The sequence below is a fragment of the Bos grunniens genome, chromosome 6, assembly GCF_055505025.1.
Source record: "Bos grunniens cultivar Pamir isolate PY7600 chromosome 6, Bosgru_T2T1.0, whole genome shotgun sequence".
Lineage (NCBI taxonomy): Eukaryota > Metazoa > Chordata > Mammalia > Artiodactyla > Bovidae > Bos > Bos grunniens.
In genome coordinates this window covers 73,078,200-73,102,647 of record NC_141170.1, presented here as the reverse complement: position 1 = coordinate 73,102,647, position 24,448 = coordinate 73,078,200, and the positions used below count along the sequence as shown (strand labels likewise).

General features: G+C 45.1%; 1 protein-coding gene and 1 long non-coding RNA gene across 9 annotated transcripts in view; one reads left to right on the top strand and one right to left on the bottom strand.

Moving 5' to 3' along the window:
• Positions 1 to 9,834, bottom strand: part of LOC147370872 (uncharacterized) — a 38,980-nt gene extending 29,146 nt beyond the window's left edge. The window contains exons 1-3 of one of the 6 annotated variants that reach the window (XR_015165520.1): positions 9,318 to 9,499; positions 8,427 to 8,592; positions 7,453 to 7,759 (exon numbers count right to left, since the gene is read on the bottom strand). This is a non-coding gene — a long non-coding RNA (uncharacterized LOC147370872). Of the gene's footprint in view, positions 1 to 7,452; positions 7,760 to 7,960; positions 8,593 to 9,317 lie in introns of those variants that run through there. The other 5 variants (XR_015165523.1, XR_015165521.1, XR_015165519.1 and 2 more) reach the window with 5 other exon arrangements.
• Positions 9,835 to 9,923: 89 nt separating this feature from the next.
• On the top strand, positions 9,924 to 22,622 carry SMIM20 (small integral membrane protein 20). Of its 3 annotated transcripts, XR_015165516.1 has the most exons (4): positions 9,924 to 10,098; positions 17,662 to 17,848; positions 21,146 to 21,202; positions 21,955 to 22,622. XR_015165516.1 is itself a non-coding variant. In XM_086406243.1 (3 exons), exons 1-3 carry the CDS (start codon positions 9,990 to 9,992, stop codon positions 21,990 to 21,992), a joined length of 204 nt encoding a protein of 67 aa, XP_086262369.1. In that variant the 5' UTR covers positions 9,924 to 9,989; the 3' UTR covers positions 21,993 to 22,622. The 3 variants fall into 3 exon arrangements, 1 of the variants encoding a protein (XP_086262369.1); XR_015165517.1 differs by lacking the exon at positions 17,662 to 17,848 and having other exon boundaries at positions 9,924 to 10,226; positions 21,955 to 22,021; XM_086406243.1 differs by lacking the exon at positions 17,662 to 17,848.
• The last annotated feature ends 1,826 nt before the right edge of the window (positions 22,623 to 24,448 follow it).

Here is a 24,448-nt window from a genome sequence, read left to right as displayed (position 1 = left end):
TTCAAAAGTCCATTCTTCGGCACTCAGTTTTCTTTATGGTCCAACTGTCACATCCATACATGACTGCTAGAAAAACCAAAGCTTTGACTAGATGGATCTTTATTGGCAAAGTAATGTCTCTGCTTTTTAATATGCTGTCTAGGTTGGTCATGGCTTTTCTTCCAAGGAACAAGTGTCTTTTAATTTCATGACTGCAGTCACCATCTGCAGTGATTTTGGAGCCCAAGAAAATAGTCTCTCACTGTTTTCATTGTTTCTCCATCTATTTCCCATGAAGTGATGGGACCGGATGCCATGATCTTAGTTTTCTGAAGGTTGAGTTTTTAGCCAACTTTTTCACTCTCCTCTTTCACTTTCATCAAGAGGCTCTTTAGTTCTTCTTTGCTCTCTGCCATAAGGGTGGTATCATCTGCATATGAGGTTACCGATATTTCTCCTGGCAATCTTGATTCCTGCTTATGCTTCATCCAGCTGGGCGTTTCACACGATGTACTCTGCATATAAGTAAAATGTCAAGGCTGCTTGTTTATCCTTGACATACTCCTTTCCCAATTTGGAACCAGTCTGTTGTTCCATGTCCAGTTCTAACTGTTGCTTCTTGACCTGCATACAGATTTCTAAGGAGGCAGGTAAGGTGGTCTGATATTCTCATCTGTTTAAGAATGTTTCACAGTTTGTTGAGATCCACACAGTCAAAGGCTTAGGCATAGTTAATAAAGTAGTAGAAACTCCAATATTTTGGCCACCTGATGCGAAGAGCTGACTCATTTGAAAAGATCCTGATGTTGGGAAAGATTGAAGGCAGGAGGAGAAGGGGACAACAGAGGATGAGATGGTTAGATGGCATCACCGACTCAATGGACATGAGTTTGGGTAAACTCCGGGAGTTGGTGATGGACAGGGAGGCCTGGCTTGCTGCGGTTCATAGGGTCGCAAAGAGTTGGACATGACTGAGCGACTGAACTAAACTGAGATGTTTTTCTGGAATTCTCTTGTTTTTTTTATGATCCAACAGATGTTGGCAACTTGATCTCTGGTTCCTCTGCCTTTTTCATTAGAAACTTAAAATCTAGTATGTGAGATAAAAACACAAATGATGTGTATTATAATGTGTATTATAATACAGACAAAAGGAGATAAACATTCTAATCAGTATGTGGGTAAAGAACCAAGAGAGCTGTGGTGGATTAAAGTTAACTGCAGAACTGAGGTCTAGCCCCCATCACATGCTCCAGTCTCCTGCCCCTTGAATCTAGTCCATCCATGACCTTTGCTAAAATGATTCCAAATGTGTCTTCCAAGTCTTAAACCATCAGAAGTCTGTGGCTCCCTCCTGACTTCCTTGGGATAATCCCTCTCAGGACAGAATCTCCATGCTGGGAAATGCCACCTATGGGTGCTCTCATTGGCACTCACTGAGCATCAGCTGTCAGCCATGGGAGTGAGCCATCTTAGATGGTCCAGCCCAGCTAGGCCCCTGGCCGACTTCAGTTGTACCAGCGTCCAGACACCCCTGAGATGCAGAAAAAGGCTTAGTAAAGCCACAGCATTTCAAGAGATGGTAAAACATCATTTTAATATTTAAATGCTAAGTTTGGGGTAGCTAGTTATGCAGCCAAAAATAATTCAAATGGGAGTTTTGGAGAGACCAGTTCATTTAAAGTCAAGTGATCTAGAAGCTTTCCTAGAAGAAGAGGGGTCTGAGAATGTCCTGGGAGAGAAGGACTGTGACAAGAAGCTCTGGGGAGAAAGCCACCCAGACACAGGGAAGAGTGAGAGCAAAGGCGCCAGGCAGGCAAAGGCAGCGGCATTTAGCATCTGGCAAACAGATAAGGCTGCCACAGGTAGGTGCTGGGAGAGACGGGAAAGAGAAACCCAGAAGGTCATTGGGGTCAAATAATGGGGAGGGGATCACTTTGCTGCCAGGAAGGAAAACTGATTTCTGCTCTTCTGAGTAAAAGGGCTTTGTGGGAAACAAGGGGGTCCCGTGGGTAAGGAAGGCGTCCGTGCAAAGAATGAAAACCATAGAGCAACTGGACTTCCCCAAGAGATGGCAGCATTGGAAGGTTGCTGGGGATCCCGCGTGGCTCACCGCATCACACACACAGTAACATCCCGAGTCCTCCGCGAGGCCTCTGATGCCCCTGGGCACCATGCTCCTGCCTGGGCCGCCTCCATGTCCCCTCTGTTCACTCCGCTCCAGCCACACAGACCTCCTTTCTGTTCTTAGAATAGCAAGCATACCGTGCACTCACCACTTTCGCACCCAGGACCCTCCACTTGGATGGTTCCTCCTCCAGATATTCACAGGGCTCCCCTCCCTTCCCTTCACTCAGCTGTCTGCTGCCGTCTCAGAGAGGCCTTTCTTAACACCTAAGTAACAATAGTTGCCCTCCCATCCCCCACTCCAACCCCAAACCCCAGCCCCTTGCTGGCTCAGTTTTTCTTTCCAGCACTTCTTATTTTGTCTATCTATCTATCAAATATCTCTTTATTTTCTTTTCATCTGGAGTAATCCCTCCCCCTCCCCCCCAGTTTTTTATTATAACATGGATTTTTTTTCCCCCTTCAAAGTCCGTTTCTTTTCTCTATAGCTTCTGGAGAAATTAAAACAGCTTACTAAACCTCTTCTAATGGTGGGGGGAGGGTTTTTTAAAATAGACTTTATTTTTCCAGAGCAGTTTTAGGTTCCCAGCAAAACTGGGCAGAGTACAGACAGTTCCCGTATGCCCTCTACTCTCATATGACACACAGCCTCCCCCACCATCACCATCCAGAGTGGAATGTGTGTTACAAACCGTAAACCTACACTGACACATAATTATCATCCAAAATCCATAGCTTACTGTTATGATTCACTCTTGGCGTTGTGTACGCTATGCATTTGGACAAATGTATAATTGCAGGAATCCATTATTACAGAAGCATAAAGGTATTTTCACTGCCCTTAAAATCCTCTGGGCTCTGCTTATTCATCTCTCCCTGTTCCCTAACCCTGGCAAACACTGATCTTTTTATCATCTCCATAGTTTTGCCTTTTCTAGAAAGTCACATAGTATGTAGACTTCAGAGTGGCTTCTTTCACTTAGTGATATGCATTTAAGGCTGCTCCAAGTCTTTTCCTTCATAGCTAATTCTTTTTAGTGCTGAATAGAATTCCATTGTCTGTACCACAGACAATTTATCCATTTACCTACTGAAGGACATAGTGGTTGTGTTAGGGGAAGCACACTGACTGAAACCGCCCACCCTGGCCAGGCACCATAGTAACCATTTGCACGAGTTGTTTTATGACAGGAGATCCTGGTAAGGAATACAGAACTAATAAGCCACCACCAACCGGAAGAGTTTGGGAAAGGTCAAAAGGAGATACCACGTGTCTGTCCACTTCCCAGAATCCCTCTCGCTAGCATCCATCTTGGGTGAGCGATGTGTGCACCACCAGGAAAGACTCTGAATTAGAACGATTGGCCAAAGACCATCCGGAAACTAATCCCATCACCATAAAACCTGAGACTGCCAGCCACGCAGCAGAGCAGTTTTCCTGGGTTCATTTACCCTACTGCTCTCCACCTGGGCACCCTTTCCCAATAAAATCTCTTGCTTTGTCAGCATGTGTCTCCTCAGACAATTCTTTTCCAAGTGTTAGACAAGAGCCCAGTTTCAGGCCCTGGAAGGGGTCCCCTTTCCTGCAACAGTTGCTTCCACATTTCAGCAATTTTGAACAAAGCTGCTACAGACATCCACATGCAGGCTTTTAAGAGGACCGATGTTTTCAGCTCCTTTGGTGTTGTATGGGAAGAGTATGTTTAGTTTTGTCAGAAATTGCCAAACTGTCCCCATTTATTTTTGTCTATTTATTATTTACCTCCCCAACTAGAATACAAGCACCACAAAGGCAAGGACTTTGTCTAACGCTTAAAAATGTTGCTGTTCAGTCGCTCAGTCATGTCTCTTTGCGACCCCATGTACTGCAGCACACCAGGCTCCCCTGTCCTTTACCATCTCCCAGAACTTGCTCAAACTCATATCCATTGAGTCGCTGATGCCATCCAACCATCTCATCCTCTTAGAATAGTGTCTGGCATATAACACGTGCTCCATAAAACTGGTAGAAATCAATGAATGAATACATGAATCCCAGGCAGTCCTCTAGCTTAAGGTATCTCGTTACTTCTCAGCGGCAGGATTTGTAAATCTTGGTTTTCACTCTCCTCCATCATGCCCTGCTTCCTGTTACTCCCAGGCAATTCCTCCCCCATCTACTCAACCCAGCTTTTCTCTGACAGCTTCTACTAGCTCGTCACCATGGCTTACTCAGAGCTCCCCTCGTGCTGCTACCACCTCCTCCTGTTCATCTGTCCAACTTCTACTCCCTCTGCTGAGCTCCAATGCGCCCTGATCTACCAGCTGAAATTCCAGGGGCAGAGAGTCTGACTGGGTAAGCCTATTCCCCATTCAGACAGAGATTTGGGGTCTTTGACTATGGTCTGGGTTTTTCAACCCTGCTGATTCAATCAACCATGGCCACGGGCACAGAGCCAGGCAGCCAAGAGGAAGAGCACTATTCTCTCATGCAGCGGAAACACATGGAGGCAGAAGTGCTTTAATGGCCTGTTGACCAGAGCCTGGGGTCCTGGATGATAGGTCCTGATCCTTTACAGAGACACTGAAGGCTTCTGAGAAGAGCAGAACTGATTGACCAGATCTATGGTTTCAGAAGATGATTTTGGCTGTCCCACAAATGAGACAGTTGGTGGCTGAAGAGGGTGACACATGCAAGACAAGTTGGACAGCCATAGCCAAGGTCAGCAGGCAAGGCCTCAAACCAAGCCAGTGCCATGAAAGTGATGGGCAAGGGAAGCAGGAGTGAGTGGGTCTTGAACCTGAAGCTGGCCATCAGGCACATGAGGCTGGGTCTAGACACCCAGAAGTCATAAAGACACTAGTTATAACTGTAAGGTGGATAGCGTGGCAAGAGAGAAGCCAAGGTGGATATTTGGGGGAAATCTCTTAGATATAAGGGCTTCCCTTGTGGCTCAGCTGGTATAGAATCCACCTGCAATGCTGGAGACCTGGGCTTGATCCCTGGGTTGGGAAGATCCCCTGAAGAAGGGAAAGGCTACCCACTCCAGTATTCTGGACTGGAGAATTCCATGGACTGTATAGTCCATGGGGTCACAAAGAGTTTGACACGACTGAGCGACTTTCAATTCAGTTCAATTCTTAGATATAAAGAACACATCAAAGCAGAAAAACTTGACAAGTGATCTAAATTGGAAATATTTATACAGACAGGTAGGGACTGAGAGAGCCACAGAGCTCAAGAAAAACAGGGAAGCATTTCCCTGGCTTCCTCTCGTATTCTCAAAAGAACAAGTCTAGAGGGTCCTGTGTTAGATCTCACTCCTCTCCAAACCCCAGGCTTCTAGTCTGACTGTTTTCCAGCAGAAGGTGATGCTACTTCTTGGGAATCCACAATAGTCTAAAAACACAGCAGCTGGGCTGCAGTGCCACAATTAGTAGAGCTGCTGTCCCAGGAAACCCTCGTCACATTTTGCTCAGATCAGAGAGCAGATTAACTTTGATGTCTGTCTGAACTCCGCGAGAGACACCACTGGTGGTCTGCTTCCTTCAAGCATTCAATCTTCACATGCAAGGCAAGAAGGAGGAAGTACCGCATAGGAGCCCAAACCTACTTTTATTTTCGCTCAGTGATTGAGATGAAAATATGCACCCTAGGACTTCTGACATATTTGATTTGCATCCCTTCTCCCTTCATCCCTTGAGCTCTCTCTCCCTTTGTGTGAATACCTTCCCAGGCCCGAACCTCCTTTAGCATTCACAAACATTAGCACAGCTATGAAGCTCCAAGCCCTTCATCTCTGCTGTGTGTTGGAGGTAATTGTGGGCATTTCTTTATCTATTAGGGCTCCTAGTGGCATGCAACTGAAACTGACTCTGACTAACTGAAATCCAAAGGGAGTTTATCAGAAGCATATGGGGTGACCTGTAGAATACAACAAACAATTGAGAATCAGGCTGCAAGATGGGACGAGGCAAGTGCACACCTAGGACCCCAGGCAAGTGGGAGATATGCCATAATCCTACCAGAACATTAGCAATGGAAGAAATCCACTGCAACAGTGCTGTCTGTCCTTGTGTCATCATCCTCATGATTCTTATTTCTAGGAGAAAAAGAACAACTGGGCCTGGTTGGAGCAACCCATACTCAGACAACATGAGCTCACTAACTTTGCAAGTCAGTTTAGAGGGGTGGTAAGGGCTGGTCTCTGCAGCTAGACAGCATGGATTTGTATCCAGGTTCTGCCACTTACTAGCCATGTGACCTTGAGCTAGTCCTTTCTCCATTGCTCCAGATTCGGCCCCTGCAATGGGGATACCTATCTACAGGTGTTGGTGAGTACTGATGGTGTAAACCTGTCACAGTGACTGGCACAGGGGAAGTGTTCTACAGCCTTGGTGTCAGTACTACTAGGAACGCACAGGGCCCCTGGATTTATAGTCCAATCAAGAATGCCAAGATGAAAGGTCATCCTCAGAAAAGAACCAGGAGGTATCATTAGGAGAGGCTGAGTGTCCAAAAAGTAATTACTATCCACAGCCAATACCTCTGCCAGACTGTAGCCACCACGTGGACAACAGAGTCTCCTCTCAATTCACTGTTGCATCCACCAGCACCTGGTTCTGTGAACCTCGATCAGATATGCAAATACTGATCTGACTGCTTCCTTTTTGTGTTCCTGATCAACCAGCACAGGGCTTTGCCTGGAGTAGGCTCAAAATAAGTATTTGCTGATTGAATCTGTAGATCAATGGGATTCTCAGAAAGGGGAAGAACTTTGGGATCAGAGTTGTATCTGGTAGGAGTCAATGGCAGGCAAGTGACAATACAATGATGCTAATATATCATTTATCTTGTCATTTGTACATGTCAATCTGTACATGACATTTGTATAGATTATAGGTTGGCTGTTCACCAGGCTGATACCTCTGGTTCAACAAGAGGGGGCAGCAGAACCACCAGTTACTTGCCACACTGCCTTGGGGAGGGGGGTGGCTCATCTGTCCCATGTTAGTCCTGTTCCTGCCTTGGAGGCGCCACTGGTACCTCACAAGGACATCCTGGCACCCTCTGCACTGGCTTTAACACACACCGTGGATAGGACTCCATCAGCCATTTGCCAAGTCTGCTCACAAAGACAGTAGGATGTCATGGAAGAGCCTATCCGATTAGGAATCTTGAGAGTTCAGCCCTGGCCCTGGCTCAGTCAATGGTGTGAGGTCTCTGGTTCTCAGTATTGTGATCTAAATAATAGGGTAATCCTTGATTTGGAGCTTGTGGAGGTGTTGAGCAAATGAAATCACACCCATGGTGATTTCATCTGCAACTCCTTCTGTTTTAAAAGACAGAAGCCAACTCAAACTGGCTTCATTGAAGAGGGGACTTTATTGGCTCATGTTACTGAGAAATCTGTTTGGGGGCACAATTGGCTTCGGGAGTTCAAATGTAGTGTCAGCATCTGATTTCTCCCCAACTCTCAGCTCCTCTGCTGTACTGTCCTCATTCTCAGTCTCCAAACAGTGGTCCCCAGCAGTTCCAGGGTCTCATGCCTTCAAGTTCAAATCCAGCCTCCCAGCAGCTGGGATAAACTATGGTTGGCTCTATGTGCGTCATTTGGCTTGGAGGATACAGTCACATTGGACAATCAGACCTGAGTCTAGTGCCAATCAATCCCTGTGATGAGCAAGAGAGCTTGGTCAGGCTTGGTTGTATGGTTAACATTCAGAGCTGGGAAAGAGTAAGGGTTGGAGTTAGGGGGAGAAGGTCTAGTTTACCTCATAGATTGAGAATGGGAGAAAAGTGGTCTGCCAAAAGATATTTGGGGTATTATTAACAGAAAGAGAAGTGGATGCTGGGAGGCTAAAATGTACGCGATAACTGGGATTTTCTTTTTTTGGTTCATTGGGTCTTCTTTGCTGCCTGCAGACTTTCTCTAGTTGCAGCAAGCGGGGGGCTACTCTTCATTGTGGTGCCCTGGCTTGTCATTGTGCTGGTTTCTCTTGCTGCAGAACACAAACTCTACAGCACGGGTTTCAGGAGTCGTGGTGCACAGGCATAGTTGCTCCGCAGCATGTGGGATCTCCCAGGACCAGGGATCAAACCTGTGTCCCCTGCACTGGCAGGCAGATTCTTTAATTACTGGACCACCAAGGAAGTCCTATACCTGGGATTTTTATATCATGTGATATAAAGCATGCATTGCAGCTTTCCTCTTTGCCATGAAGTTTTCTGTCTTCATCCGAAAAAGCTCCTGCAAGCGCCCGAGGACCAGCTGTCTCACCCTACAGTCATCTGTCTTCCTCCTCTGAACTCCTGTAGCCCACAGGACCTTATCACTCACCAGCAACAGGCTGAGTTGGGTCATCAGTTATCTTGTTATGTATATGTCCTTTCTCTTCATCCACTTGGCAGGATCCTGGAGAACAAGGGTCACATCTTATTCATCTTTGTGCCTCCCAAAGCACTTTGCCTGATGCTCGGGGCATAGAAGACTGTCCATAAACCTGCTGAAAGATCAAACACCTGATTTACATGCTTCTGGAAGTATGGAAATAAATAGTAGCTTGATTCAACTGCAAAAGTACCAAAACAGAGGAAACCTGTGCCCTCTACACCATTTCTGAAGGATCGTAAATTATTTCCTGAACTAATAATGATGCTGGGGTCAATATTTGCTGGGATCTTCTTTGCTCCACAGCCCCCAATAGCTGGTATCTTTCTTTTTTCAAATAAAGGATTGAGTGAAGGCCCAAGGAATCTTAGTCTCAGCTGCCAGTACCCCTGGGTGGGTCCTGTGCCAGCAGAGCAGACATAGAAGCCTGGAGGATGGCAATCATAGGAAGAGGAAGCAGATGTCTGTCCTCAGTGGCTCCCACCTCAGGCAACAAGGCAGAGCCCCAAGGTCCCTTCAGTGGGACTGGCTGCTGGCTCCCTGCCCTGTGCTGATCTCTATTCAATTTCTATCCTCATCCATAACCCTGACATCCAGCAAGGGGAAGGAGAGAGGAGGACATGGAAAATCAGTCGGAAAAGATTTGCTTGTAGCTTGGATGTTGAAATAACATTCCTCCCGGGTTAATCTTGGTTCTGAAGCTCCTGTGGCTCTGATTTCAGAATCCCTTGCAGGCCTTCTTGGCCAGGCATTTTGCACTTTTGTCTCTAATCCCCTCAAATCGCCCTTTAGGCCAAGTGACTTGTCCAAATCCGCTCAACCAAGCCAAGATTCCCTCACCTGTAAAAGATATGGAGAAGGAAACGGCAATCCACTCCAGTATTCTTATCTGGAGAATCCCATGGACAGAGGAACCTGGCAGGTTACAGTCCATAGGGTCGCACGGAGTCAGACACGACTTAAGTGACTTAGTAAAAGACATGAGGATTAAATCAACGAGGTATAGAGATCCTCCACCTCCTAGTGTAGTCAGGAAAAACAAATCAGTTGCGGGGAAAGAACCAAGAAACGTGGTTAGTAAAGGAGGGAGTGGTAGACGAGGTCAGAAGAGTGGTGGGTGGGGCAGCTGAGAGAAAAACTAGGCTGGGCGGGTAGCAGCTGGGGGAGGGACTGGGAACCGAGAGCAACGAGCAATTAAACCTCCACTCTTAACGGCGGCTGGCTCCTGCTGGGCGCTAAGCGATTCCGGGACAACCGGGAAGGCGGTGCGCCGTGCCTGAGGCCCCGCCCCACCTCGCCCTAGCCCCACCCACTCCTAGGCCCCCGCCTCTGATTCCACCCCTACTCCCACCTCGCTCTGCCTCGGCCCAGCCCCAACTTCTAGCCCCGCCCCCAAGGCCCGGAAGCGAAAGCTGTTCCTCCTCTTCCGAGCGGGGTCAAGGCCCAGCCGGCGGGAGCCGGGTTTGGAGAGTCCCGGGCACTCGGAGAATCCGGGTAGCCCCGGCTGGAGCCATGTCCCGGAACCTGCGCACTGCTCTCATTTTCGGCGGCTTCATCTCCCTGATCGGCGCCGCCTTCTACCCCATCTACTTCCGGCCCTTAATGCGGCTGGAGGAGTACAGTGAGTGACCTCTGACCCCACGCGGCGTCCCGGCCCCGGTGACAGTGATCTCTGACCCCACGCGGCCGCCTGGCCCTAGTAACTCCCCAGCTTTCCCTCATCATCCCCACGTGGGGCCATGGACAGAGGTTGGTTCACGAGTCAGCGAGATCCAGGTTCGACTCTGGCTGTGTGCACTTTGGTGACCGAGGTCAAGTGACTCAACCTCTGAGACCTTCACCATCCTCAGCAGTAGTTATCTGTGTGTGTGTGTGTGCGCGCGCGCGTGCGTGCGTGTGTGCTGGGTCGCTCAGTCGTGTCCAAATCTTTGCGATCCCATGGACTTTAGCTCGTCAGGCCACCCTGACCTTGGAATTTTCCAAGCAAGAATATTGGAGTGGGTTGCCATTTCCTACTGGGGTCTTCCCAATCCAGGCATCGAACCTGCGTCTCTTGTGTCTGTATATCTTTAAAACTGCCTGGCGTCTGGTGAGACTTAGAGGTGGTAATAAAAGCAATTGACATAGTAGGTCAACACTAAATCCTAGTTCATACTGGTATTCACTGGAGGCTTTTTGATGTGTCTTCATTAAGCCCGTTGCCAAGATCTCCTGGAGAAGGAAATGGCAACCCGCTTCAGTATTTGTCTTGAGAATCCCAGGTACAGAAGGGTCTGGGGAGCCCCAGTCCATGGGGTCACAAAGAGTCGGACACGACTGAGCGACTAATACTGGATCACTTAATTTATTTAACCTCATTTTGAGGCAGGTTATTATTAAGTGTTTTATGGATGGGAAGTCTCAGAGAGGTTGTATTACACACCCAAGGACACACAGCTAGTAAGTGGCAAGACTAATATTCCAACTTCCGCCTTCCTTTCCGGGCCTTCTTCCACACCCTGAAGCTGGGAATGGTGATGTTGTGGGGAGGGATGGCCCCTCATTATCCTGAGCTTGAAGGTGTTTTTATGGCACTTCATTTCCACTCCCAAAGATGTCATTGAGCGGACATGTTTTGAACCTGAACAGTTAACCTGGATTTTTGAGTTTTTCCTCTCCTTTCTCAAGTCTTTTTTTTCACATTCTGCTGTCTTCCTTCGTTTTAAGCCGGCTGCTCACATGACAATGGCGAATATCCTGGGAGTAATTTTCTTCCTTAATCGTTCAAGTCCTATCATTCTAAAAGCCAAACTCTCCTTCCTTGAGACCTATACCTCAGCAAGGATTAGCACTTTGATACATCTGAAACCATCTGTCAGAGAGAAAATATCAGGCATTAGAGGCTCATTTTGTTCTCCAGGAAACCTGAATCATGTTGAAGATGGAAGAGGGCCAGCCCTGCCCCTTGAGAATATTAGCGGAGGCTGAAAGCTTGGCGATCTAAAGCCGAAAGCTCCGTGTAAATGCTCTGCCCGTTACAAATGCTACAACATTTGGTTTCTGAGACAGAGCGTTTTAAGCACACACTCAGATTTCCTTGCAGCTTCTTTTTTATCACCTGGGATTGAAATGGTCTCTGCATTCTGCCTTCCAGCCTGTCTCTGTGCGCCCATGTGTGGGGTAAATAAAAATGGGGTTGAGTGAGGCCTTGCATAATCTGTGTCATCCCTCCTTACAGAATCCTTGCTTCACTCTGTTTTATGATAGCCTCTAGAGTTGAACTTGGGTCAAGAGGGTCTGCTTTGGATCCCCCTAGCAAAGTTTCAGTCTAGGAAGACTAGCAGTGGTTTTTCAACTAGGGGTGATTTTTGTCTCCCTGGGGTTCTCTATGGAGACATTTTTGCTTGTCACAAAATGGGTGCCATGGGGTAGGGTGGGGTGGGTGAGTGTGCCACTCGCATTTAGCGCATAGAGGCCAGGCTCCTAAAGTTTGTGCAACACGTAGGACAGCCACCCATAACAAAGAAATACCCAGCCCAACATGCCAATGGTGCCGAGATTGAGAAACCGGCCTCTGGTTCAGGGTGTGGGTTTGTGCTGTGTCTCCCAACAACAATCTTACAGGTCCATAGTCTATGGTTATCTGAGTCACTTTAAGACAGACAAATTAGGCCTTTTATGTGAACACTGAGTGTGTGGCTACAATATCAGCATTTTTAAATGTAAGGCAGTCAACACCTGCCCACGTTTCTGGTTCAATTTTAATTAATTCGGACACTGTTATCTGAGTTATAACTGAGTCCTTAAACAGGTAAATGATACTGTATAGGTAATATGTATTGAAAACAGTTTATATGTCTGACACTCTTCCAAGCACTTTTACTATATTAACCCATTTGGTGCAAAAGTAACCTTTTATGGTAGTTGCTATGTGATCATCATCCCCATTTTATACATGGACAGACTGGGGTGTAAAACAGTTAACTTGTTCGAGAACCCACAACCAGTGAGTCCCAGATTTGAACCAGTGCCGTTCACTATTACACCAGGGCACCATACTGCCTAAGAGGATAGAGGGAGTCAGTCAGATGAGGGTCTAAGTCCCTTCCTAGAAGAGGATTTTAAGATGAGCTACTTAACCTCTCTGAGCCTGGCCTGTTTCCTCATCTGTAAACAGTGAAGTTTGTAGGACTGAATTTACATGTTTTGGAGTGAATTAAATGAGATAAAAGGTATAGAAATACTGATTTTTTGTTTTTGTTTTGGTTGCTCTGCTGCTGCTAAGTCACTTTAGTCATGTCCGACTCTGCGACCCCATAGACAGCAGCCCACTAGGCTCCGCCATCCCTGGGATTCTCCAGGCAAGAACACTGGAGTGGGTTGCCATTTCCTTCTCCAATGCATGAAAGTGAAAAGTGAAAGTGAAGTCGCTCAGTTGTGTCCGACTCCCAGCGACCCCATGGACTGTAGCCCACCAGGCTCCTCCGTCCATGGGAGTTTCCAAGCAAGAGTATTGGAGTAGGGTGCCAGGGCCTTCTCCGTTTGGTTGCTCAGTTGTGTCCAACTCTTTGCAACCCATGGACTGTAGCCCTCCAGGCTCCTCTGTCCATGCAATTTGCCAGGCAAGAATACTGGAGTGGGTTTCCGTTTCCTTCTCCAGGGGATCTTCCTGACCCAGGGATCAAAACTGTGTCTCCTGCATTCACAGATGGATTCTTTGCCGCTGAGCCACCAGGGAAGCTCATATTTTTACATTAGGAATCCCATAAAAACATTTCAAAAATAAGGAGCTACAGAGGCAGGGAAGTGAAACAAGGAGATTTAAGCAGATGCTCAGACCCAGGTGAGGCGTTCGTGACCAGGTCATGGAGATGCACTGTGAGGACGGAGCTTCGATTCATTTCAGCACATTCAGTTAACATTTATTTAGCCTTTTTATTTTTTAAAAACCTGCTGTTCTAACAGCAGTGTGCCTGGCACTGTATTAGGTGCTGGATATATGTGGCTGGACAAGTCAGAGCTCTTCTCTCATGTCACTGCCCCACGCATGTCCAGCCCCTCTCCCGCCACCCACTCCTTGTGCTCTGAGTTGGTCTCCCTGCTCCACCAGCACCACAACTGTTCTCTACCCTGCAGCCACCCTGGTCTTTCTGGTTAGTTATTGTTGCTTATCTACCTTCTTTGCATTTGTGGTCAAAGAATTCAGACCATGTGATTTTGATTCTCTGATGCTGGTCAGGATTTGCTTTGTGACTTGATACAGGTCAGTTTTTGTGAATGTTCCCTGCATGCTTGGAATGAGGTATGTTCTCTTCTTTGGGGGTACAGAGTTCTGTGTTATGATGGTTCCAAATCATTCTTAATTCTATTACTTATATATCTTGAGGCCATATTAGTTGTTGCTCCCAATCTAGAATGTTCTGAAGAATTTTTTTTTTCAATTATCATCATGTAAGAGTCCTCTTTACCCCCTAACATTCCTCCCCAATTCTGTTTTGTCTAATATCATCATAGTTACCAGCTTTCTTTGGGTTAGTGTTCTCCTGGTATATATATTCTCTTATATTTAGCCTTTATTTGTCCTTAAGTCTTATAAGCAACCCAAACTGGGATTTTTTTTTTTAAAGTCCAGTCTGATAATCTTTAAAATGTTGAATTATTTTCCCTATCTTATGTTTTCTATTTAATCCTGTCTCTTTTTTTTTTTCTCTCCTTTTCTGCTTCAAGGCTTCTTTATTTAATTTTCTTGCCCTCTACTAGTTTGAAAGTTTTACATTCTGTTTTTCTTCTTTTGTTTTGACAACTGAGAGCTAGTCAATATCTTTACCTCCTGTGAAATAAACAAAGACCTTAGAAGGCCTTAGCTCTTGTCCCACACTCCCCACCCCTCCTGCCTTGTGTTTCTTGCTCCCCAGGAGCAAGAACCATCAACGTTAGGTTGGGACCTAACGTTGGTTAGGTTGGACCAACCTAACCAGTTAGGTTAGGTTGATGGTTAGGACCATCAACGTTTTACAGTCACTGATTGTCTCTCTTGACTCAGGTTCTTTATTCACTGATCCGTCTGTCTCACACCTTTCTAGTTTTCAGTTGTCTTCATTCTGAAATACATCTTTGTGTTTCTTTGGTGAGAATTTGTAACTGGGAAAATACATGTGTGTGTGTCAGAAAATGTATAGAACTCCAGGTTTTCCACTGTGCCTGTTGAAAAGCCTATCGTTGTGCCGTTTGCACTTGGAATTTGATCATCTCACTTGCTTATTTTAAAACACTTGAATAACTCTCTGCTGTCCTCAGAGGGTGGAAAATCATTGAAATGTTTTAATCAGGAGAGCAAGGTGATCAGATTCAGCCTTTCCAGGCATCTCTGACTGTATCTGACGGAGGGGCCGGAAGGGCCACGGTTGAAGGTAAGAAGGCCAAGACCCAGGCAGGCTGTGCTTCCAGGAGAGATGACAGTAGCCTGCACCAGAGTGCCGGTGGTTATGGGACAAGGCAGAAGGACTGAATTCAGGAGCCAGGTTTAAGAAATAAATCCTCTACAGGGATTTGTGACTGATTAGCTCAAGGGCAAGCAAGGGAGAGGAAGGAGACTGGCCCCCAGCTTTTTGGCTCCAGCAGTTGAAGAGATGTGGTACTAGGCTTTAAGGAATACATGGAGTCTGTTTGGGGGATGAGGGGACAGGCTGGTTCAGTTTGGGATGTATTGAGTGTTAGGTACCTGGATGTGCTCCTGGAGATTTCCCCTAGGTGGTGGGACGTGCCAATCTGGAGCCAAGCCACAGGATCTGAGCTGGAGCTAGAGATGGCCCACCTTCAGCATCAGATGGGAAGCGGAGTCACTGCAGCAGGTGGGGCTCCAGGCAGCATTCCGAGGTTGAAAGCGACACGCTGGTCCAGGACAGAATGCAGGTGAACACTGGCACTTGAAGGTCTGAAGAGCAAGCGGTCAGAGGAGGAGGGACCTTCTAAGGAGACTGACAAGGATGGCCAGAGTGAGGGCATTAAAACCGGAAGAGGCTGCAGTCATAAGCCCCAGGAAGATAGCTCTTCATGGCAAAGGGTGTGATCAGCAGGGCTCGGCTGCTTAGAGACAGTAAGGAAGATAAAAACTGAAAATATCCATTGGATTTAGCAAAAAGAAGGTGAAGCTCAGTGGCTGTTTTGTTAAGAGTGCTTTCAGTGGTTTGACAGTGGGCAGAAGGCAGATTGCAGCGGATGAAGAGTAAATGGGATATTAGGTTGACTGTATAAAGATGTTGGGCTGTCTGAAGAAGAGAATGAGGAATTGTATTTGCAGCTGGTCAAGGAGGCTAGGGGAGTGGTGGTTCTGTTTCGTCTGGGAGCATTAGGGAGCCAAGAGGGTCTCTGGATAAAGAAGGCTGCTGGAGGAGGTGGGGGAATCTCGACATCAGATGGAGGAGGAGCCTTGGACCCAAGGTGGGACACTTCTTCCACCAGCTGAGGAGGAAGGGTGGGCATGGATACAGCTAGACAGCGGTGTGACTTGGTCACCTTGGCTTCTGCTCTCTTTGTGACTCAGGAGGTCGGGTGACTACACGTGAGAGGCATGACCCCCAGGCAGACTGTCCCTCCTCGGGACGCATTCTTCCTCGGGCTTGGTGGTCTGCCTCCACCAGCACTCCTGGCTTTGCTCTTTTGTTCCTGCCTTTCATCCACTCCTTCTTAGCCTCTCTTGTTGGCTGTTTTTCTTCTGAGCTTCCTTCATACCTCTGTGGTCCCCAGAATTCTGGGCAGACCAAGGGGAAGCCCACGGTCCTTGGAAGGCCTGGGCAGACACCCAGTCCTTGACAAGGGGAGCCAGAGGCTGGCAAGGAATCCAGGCCATGTAGGGCCCAAGAGCCGAGTCACTGCGGGACCTTTCAGCTGGGCCAGCTTGACTGATGCTGGCTGGCCTGGATAGGGGTAGGTAGGTTCCCGAGCCCCTGGTGAAATAAGCCTCAAGGCAGTAGAAAAGAGGCAGAAGGCCCCTTATGTAAAATAAATCCAAGATCTGTGTTTTAAAAGCAGACAGACCACTATTGCAAGACTGCCATCTTGAATTTCATCTTGACATTCAGTGTGATCTTCAGCTCTTTCACTAACTCAGCCAGACTTTACCAAGTGTTAGGTAGCATACAAGGTCAGTTCGACTTGTGATACCTGATACTGAAAATGAGCCCCGGGGAGATGGCAATTGTCAGTCCAAAACCAGAGTATTCAGTTAGTTCTGCAGTCCTTCTGCAGGGGAGTCCGGATGTTACTTTCTAGCTTTCAGCCTGTCGGCCCAACCTGGTTTGTGGGAAGAGCCCATGTTTAGGGAAGCGCGCAAGGGATACAGCTTAAAGCCTGATTGCCTTTTGTCTTAGAACCAGTCAGGGATCCTGAATGTAGCCTTTTAAAAATACCAGCATTTCAAGGCAACCTATGAAATGAGACAAAATAAGATCATTTCCTGTGATCCTGTACATTTTTAACTAACTTTAGTTAGATGTGGAGAAGCATAAAACCATAGGGTTTTGCCAGGAAACTTGTGCTCATTCAGCCCCCACATTTAGGTGACTCGTTCAGGGTCACTTAGCACATTCATTCAGAGAAGGCAATGCAACCCACTCCGGTACTCTTGCCCGGAAAATCCCATGGATGGAGGAGCCTCGTAGTCTGCAGTCCATGAGGTCGCTAAGAGTTGGACACAACTGAGCAACTTCACTTTCACTTTTCACTTTCATGCATTGGAGAAGGAAATGGCAACCCACTCCAGTGTTCTTGCCTGGAGAATCCCAGGGACGGGGGAGCCTGGTGGGCTGCCATCTATGGGGTCTCACAGAGTCGGACACGACTGAAGTGACTTAGCAGCAGCAGCAGTAGCAGCAGCACATTTATTGCTGGGTAAATACTAGACCCGAACTCCTCAGCCTTGTCTGCTGCTTAATGAAGCCCAGTTTCACCTGCATTTGCTGCATTTCACCTGCCAGCAAAGCCAAGGTGGAAGAACCATGACCCCTCAATTTTTCCTCTTTCCTTGTGCCCCCATCCACAGTGTGTGATAGTTGGAGCAGGCCTGTGAGAAGTCACTTGATGAGGAATACCTCTCACCTTAAAAGGGCGTTTTCCCTATTTCGTGGCAAGTGCTCAGAATATGCTTTTTATTCCTTTCACCTTGAGTAAAATGAATTGCACAGACTAAAGTCTTTTTTTCTAACAGGCCTTACAAAGCTGCATGGGTTTCATCACACACCTTGGTGAGAAACAGAGGTGTTCCCAGCGTTGGGAGGAGCCCGTACTTCTGGTGGCCCCTTGGTGCCCTCAGCCACTGGCTCACACTCCCTCCCATGGCACACATCCATCCTGGGTAACTCCGCAGACTGCAGCAAACTGGGAGCACTAGAAAAGTACTTTTTCATTTTATATTTGCTATTTTTAAAAGAGACTTTGAATTAATCATCATGAAATAGTGTTGTTGGACTTCCTTATACTTGTTTCGCAGTTGTGTTTTTTTGTTGTTAAAAAAATGCAACTGACAGAGAAAATCTGAGAATAGTAGAATGAATCCCTTTATGTCCTTCACCTAGATTTACCAGTTGTTAACATTTTGCCACATTTGCTTTCTCTCCCGATATGTATGTGACATGTCTATACACACATACATACATAGAGATATGTGTATGTTCACAGATTATACACATATTACTGTTACTATTATTTTGCTGAACCATTTGAGAGTTAGGTAGCAGGCCTTGTGAGCTTTGATACCTAAAACATCAGCATGTATTTCCTGAGCACAGGGACATTCTCTTACATAATCACAGTTATCCAATCCAGGAAATTTAATATTGACACAATGCTATTATGTAATATACAGTCCATATTCAGATGCTGACATCTGGCCAATTACCTCAGGTGGTGAGTTGCTTGTATTTTAACTGGTTCATTGGCAGGAGGAGATGGAGGGGGTATTCTTGAGGTGGTGGTCTCACTGCAGAGGGTCCCGAGGTGAGATGCTGCACCTGCTTTTAGGTTTTTGTCTGCTAGTGCTCCCCAAGAACACCGTCCCTAACGAGACCGCTGAGGGGCGGGTGCGTGGGTGTGCTGCCTCTGTTTGCTGTGAACGTTGAATAAAGTAATAAGTCACACAGATTTCACAGTATGGGCATTTAATATAAGGATGGGTTTAAGACTTTAAAAGTCTTAAACTTTAAAACTTAAAAAAGTCTTAAAAAATGGGTTTAAGACTCTTTTGCTACCGTACAAAAATGAGCCCATCTGCATGTATTACTAAGTTTTGAATAATATACCTAAGGATCCTCGATTAAAACTGCAAATCAGCTCGCTGCCTTAGCACCAGGGGGCAGAGTTGGGCTTGCTGAGACACTGGAGAGGGGACTTGTCTAACTGACATTGCAGAGCTCCCAGCCCAGTGTTGCGTATTTGCATTTTAATCATTTCACTCCTGATTGAAATATGCTCACTACCGAAAAGTCAGTAATTAGCTTATCCTGATTTGCCCACATAGTTAAACCCCTGACTTCCGTGTTGCCCTTTTCCTGAGGCCCAGAGACATCTGCTATTTCTCTCATGACAGCGAAATAGACACCTACTGTCAGCTTCATCAAGACGTATTTGCTGAGTCCCGAGGGGCCAGTTTGTTTGCCTTTAAGCATATTCCACATTCACAAATAAAGTGTCTTTGTGTCACACTGTGAATTTATAAGACTGTTTTGGTCTTCAAGCACTATGGAACATTAATGGATAAAAGAACCAGGGGATGTAGATAGGATGCTAATACCAGTTATCACTCAGTAAGAACTAGTTCTGCAAATCAGTTTAAATTGCCCATCCAAGCCAAAAAAAGAGGTGGTTGCATAAGGACAAGGATTATAAAGAGATTATGGTCTATTTAAAATAAATCCTCAGCCTCTCTCCAACCTCATTAGCAATTAGCAAGGAAGTGTAAAGACAGGGATTCCTTTCTCTTCTCTTGGTTCTCTATTGCATTTTAAGAGGTGAGAACACAATTAGGTAGTCTGTTGTCACAGGAAGTCAACTTCCTTTGATGCTTGGCAGACTGCCAGTTTCTTTGGCTTTGTACAACCTGCCTCTTGTAGAACGCGTTCTGGTACACCGGGCTATCTGATTCTCTTAAATCTGGACATCTAGAACGCTTTCAGGCAATCAAGTGTTTTTTAAAAAACTCATCTCTTCCTTCTTCCATAATACTGGAGAATGGACCTTTTAGGTATGAAAAATGATACCTATTTTTGTTCCTGGCACTACTGATGACAGTGTAGTCTTCTACTAGTTGGCAGTTTCTAAGAGCATGTTTGAGACACATCTATACTTGGAGACTTACATGGTGACAGCATGGTGGGGCTCAATCCTATAGGAATTCAACTTCTTAGGAAATAAGATCGTCTTTTGCGTTGAGTTATTTTAGAAAGTCTGACACCTTAGAGGCTCCATTATCACCTGCTCTAGATGGAAGACATCCTTTGGCATCTCTTGGTCCGTAGGGACTTGGTTGTCATTTACCTGCTATTTCAGAGAGGCCCAGTGAAACTCACCATTATCTATAAGAGGCTTCTTAGGGCTGTATCTTCTCTGTCTCACTTAGAATTGGATGTCAAGATTCAGATGATCCCTACTGCCCAGTGTTTTAGTTGCCAAAGCAAAACTTAGCATTGATAAAACCTCAGATAGGTCACTCAGGATTGACTTTCTGTCGTATCACCAGAGAAGCAAGTTCGATGAATATTCGATTTGGCAAAGCCCTGTTTCTTTTAACTTTATGAGAATCCAGAGGCCAGAATAAAGAAAATGGCCTAATATTAAAGAAGAGTTAAATATGGATTTAAAAGAAACACTTTTAGCCTGATTAAAACAAAAGTTTGATTACAGCACTTAATTACTATAATATACTAGTAAACATCCTTTGGCTCCAAGTCTTTCTGCTGAAAAGCCACGATTTGTTTGTCAAGATACTTAAAATAATAAGTCTTTGTTTTTACAGCCCTTGGGTTTATTTGAAACCACTTAGAAAGATGTGTCAGAGTGCTTGAAGCCCACAGACATAAAATGCCCAATTTCTCTTGGCCCTCGCCTGTTGGACATCTCCGAAGAGATCAGCTAAGCTGCTGTCACTAGAACGCGCTTACTAATTGGTGCAGCACCTGCAGTCAATTAGGGAAGCTTCAATTATCCAAACCAAAGCCACCCACCCAAAGATTAATTTTCTGCTCTATTTCCTATCAAAAACATAGCATATTTAGCTCTGGGTCTAGGCCTTCAGTGGAGTACATTTTAGGCACAAACTGCATCGTTTTCTTGTTAATTGTACTTGTTCCATCAATTCAACAGCCCTGCTCTCATCGCATCACACCCACTAGTTCTTTCAAAATTGTTCTTTTTCTGTTGTTTTTGTTGCCTTTCCAAACTGCTGATATCACCGAGAAAAGATGTTCATTGGGAGTTTTTCTTCTGAAGTATGGCTTGCTTTCTTTCACTGAAAATATCCAGTCTTTTTGCTTGATAGGATCCAACTTCATTACCTAAAAGCTCTGGGCAGTGGCAGCTCTGAATTTAATAGCACTCAGATATATTGTTCTCTTATTGTCCCATGTAGATACAAAGAGTTCCACCACTCTGCCCCCGACCCCCTCTCTAAAGAGTAATTTTTCTGTTGTGTTTCTCAGAGAAGGAACAAGCCATAAATCGAGCTGGTATTGTTCAAGAAGACGTGCAGCCACCAGGTAAACTTAAAAATCAAGACAAAAATCTCATGTGAAATGCTTCATTGTTGGGGGGAGGTATGTGCTTTGCAGAGAAATCTTTTCCACTTTGAGGCTAGATTGTGATTGTGTTATTATTTTTCAGCAGTTGCCATTTTAGAGGTTGCCACCCTAAGACTTCCTCTTAATATTTCACTCCGGAATAGTTTTTGCAAGTTTGCATGTTACTCTTGAGTTTGATAAGTGGGCATAAAGATGTAACAAGTGTGCAATTAACTATGAAGCATAAATAGCTGTTTTGCAGACTTATTTACCAAGCACCTATTTAAACACTACCCTCATGGGAAAATACTGTTTACTTGTGAGCTATTTTAATTGATGCAGGATTCTGCTTTGTACAGAGGCTCAGAAGTTCCCTTTATGGCTGAATGGTTAGTTACTTTGAGACAATCCAAGTTGGCTGAGAATGAGAGGTTTCTAGCTTATTAGCCAAAACTCTTGTGGCAGTGGTCTTTTTTTAATTTATTTTTTAACTAGGCCAGATACATATCTCCCTACTGTGGGGCAGTTTCTGAGCCATTTAAAAATCTTTCTTGGCTGCCACGGCTGCCCAGCCGTTCCATACCAGGGTTCCGGCAGCTTGCCCGGACTACCTCAAACTCTGTGGAAATCGCACAGCTCCATTCTGATGTCATCTTCTTTGTTTGGGGTTGAGGGAAGTGATAGGAAATTTAAAAATTAATCCTGTTTTTAATTCATGTTTCTTTCTATAGGGTTGAAAGTGTGGTCGGATCCATTTGGCCGGAAATGAGAAGACTAACACCACCTCTAATTATGAAAGTAGACAAGAGACTTCATGCTTTCAGTTCTGCAGCAAGTTCAATAAGTCACCTGGCTAGAGAACGCTGGCTAGAGCAGAAAACTCTAGAAAGCCATAAAAAGTCCTATGCATGAGGAGTACGTCCCTCCTTAAAAGGACCCTGGAACAAATCATACTGTAGGAGGGTTTTCATGATTTGGTTTCCTTTCTAAAAATGAAGCTGTCTCACTCAGCTGGACTTGAAGGCTATCTACATATTATTCAGTCTCTGCCTCTTAGCCAGCCAAGCTGTGATATGAATACAAACAACTAGTAGCCTGGGGAAGATTCTAGACTGTTTTGCCATCCTCCAAATAGGAAATTTCAGGGGGAAACTACCATATTGAGCAGCCTCATAGGGATCTTTGAAAATGTTAAAGTTGATAAAACTCTTTGAGGACAAGGTACATTGTACTCTTTAAGAATAAATAGTTCAACTCAACTCTCTCATTAGGAAGGTTGCTGCATGTTGGGATATAAACAAATTTGAAGCAAACTAAATGGGTCTGCATGCCTATTAGAAATCATTGTTGAATTGATTGAAATGAAAATATATATATTAAAATGATTTCTCTTACTTTATAATGGTTTAAGTTTTTTTTGTAAATCCTTTATTAAGGCTCATTAATTATACCAAGAAGTACTGTTTGACTGAATTGTATTTGACCAGACATTTGACTGTGTGGTATTTGTCAAGTAAAAATCTTAGAGGTAAATAGCAAATATGTTGAGACAAATGTTTATTGAATGCAATTCTCTACCAGATACTTCGCCAGGTGCTGCAGAGATGAGCATGAGAATACTTGTTTCCTTCTCTGGTCTCTGTCTGACCTGTTACCTAGATTGTGTGCTTTCAAAAAGACACATCTTTTTCATTTTTTGATTCCCCAGAGTGTCTTGCACATTGCTGTATGCTCTCTTTTAGATGAGCTGCCTGATGACATAATTTTATTATTGTGAACTGGGAGTAGGCCTAATAGAAAACTAGCATAATTATGTTAATTACTGTCAGAAAGAAATAAGGTTGATAGTTCCAAAGTCATCGTTTCTGGTCAGTATTCCTTAACATTTAATTGACTCACAGTTAACAACCCAGTAAAAGAAGTTGACTCATTCGGGGTACATTTAACCACTCTTTTCCTTGGAGGGGGCACCAGGAGGTGTGACTTAAGAGTCACACATCCTGTGGGTGCTTAATTGAGATTTCTCTGTGACCGAGGCCAGTGCCTGTACCATCTGGTTTGGAAGACATCCAGCTGAAATGACTTCGTCTGAGCATCATAGATGAGAGGGGCCTCGATGGCCTGTTGGTTGGCTGCAACAGACTCGGTTTAGTCTGAATGGGCTCTTTGTCCTGGCCTTGACCCTGCCCTTGGTCTACCTCTTTGCAGAGATAAAGAGGCTTTCTGTCCTGCTCAGCTGCCTTGATGTTTATAAAAGGATCGCTCTTGATGTTATCAGAGGTGTAGTGTCAGACTGTGCTGCCCACACTTGACAGAAGCCCAGGTTGTTAGAGATGCTGCTTAATGCGGGTTGAATGGGGCCTGGTAGTGCACCCGTGCCACTCCCAGGTGTGCCTTCAGGGTAACAAGGAAAGCACTAGAAAGAGGGGATCTTAGTCACAGTCACATACAGTTAGGAAGCAGAGTCATTAAGTTCATTTGCTTCTCATTTCACAATTTCCAAGACAGACATAACATTTCCCAAGTGTATTTGATCAGAGAACATTTTTTACCAGTTATCTTCTGGGCCTTGGGACTTCTGGGGAATTCGCCAAATAGTCTCATGACCCTTTATCACTCAAAAATTTTTGAGAACTCCCAAGTGTTTTTTCTTAACTGGATTGTATCTATAGATGCTTAATGTATTAGAAATTAAAACAATTTTTTTAATATTTAAAAATATCCATAGGAGACCTAAAGTATATGACATTTTTGGAAAATTTTATTTTCCAAAATAATTTGCAAATTTCTTTAATGCCTGGCTTAATAGGAGATTTCAGATTCTCATGTCTACTTCTGCATCTGATCTATTGCATGTGACCTCTGGAAAACTACACCCTCATAAGATGAGAGTAAAAAAGGCAAAAAGCCTTTGGTAGGATTGTAAAAATATTTTTGATCATGCAGTACCCCTAGAAAGATCCTAGAGACCCCTCCAGGTACCTGAACCACACTTTGAGTCTAGTTTATTTTTTCTCTTGGTCTTATACCTTTGGAGAAATATGTATCTGATTGCATTAGTTCTTTCAGAGTTGCCTGTTGAGGGAGATTATAACCGGAGGGGAGTAACATAAAATTTCCTTTGTTGTTGCCGATTGAAGTTGTTGGATCCTTCATTTTCAATGCCAGACAGTATCCTCTTGAGGAAGACTCTGGTTGACTTTTTCAAAATTTCAGCACCAGAAA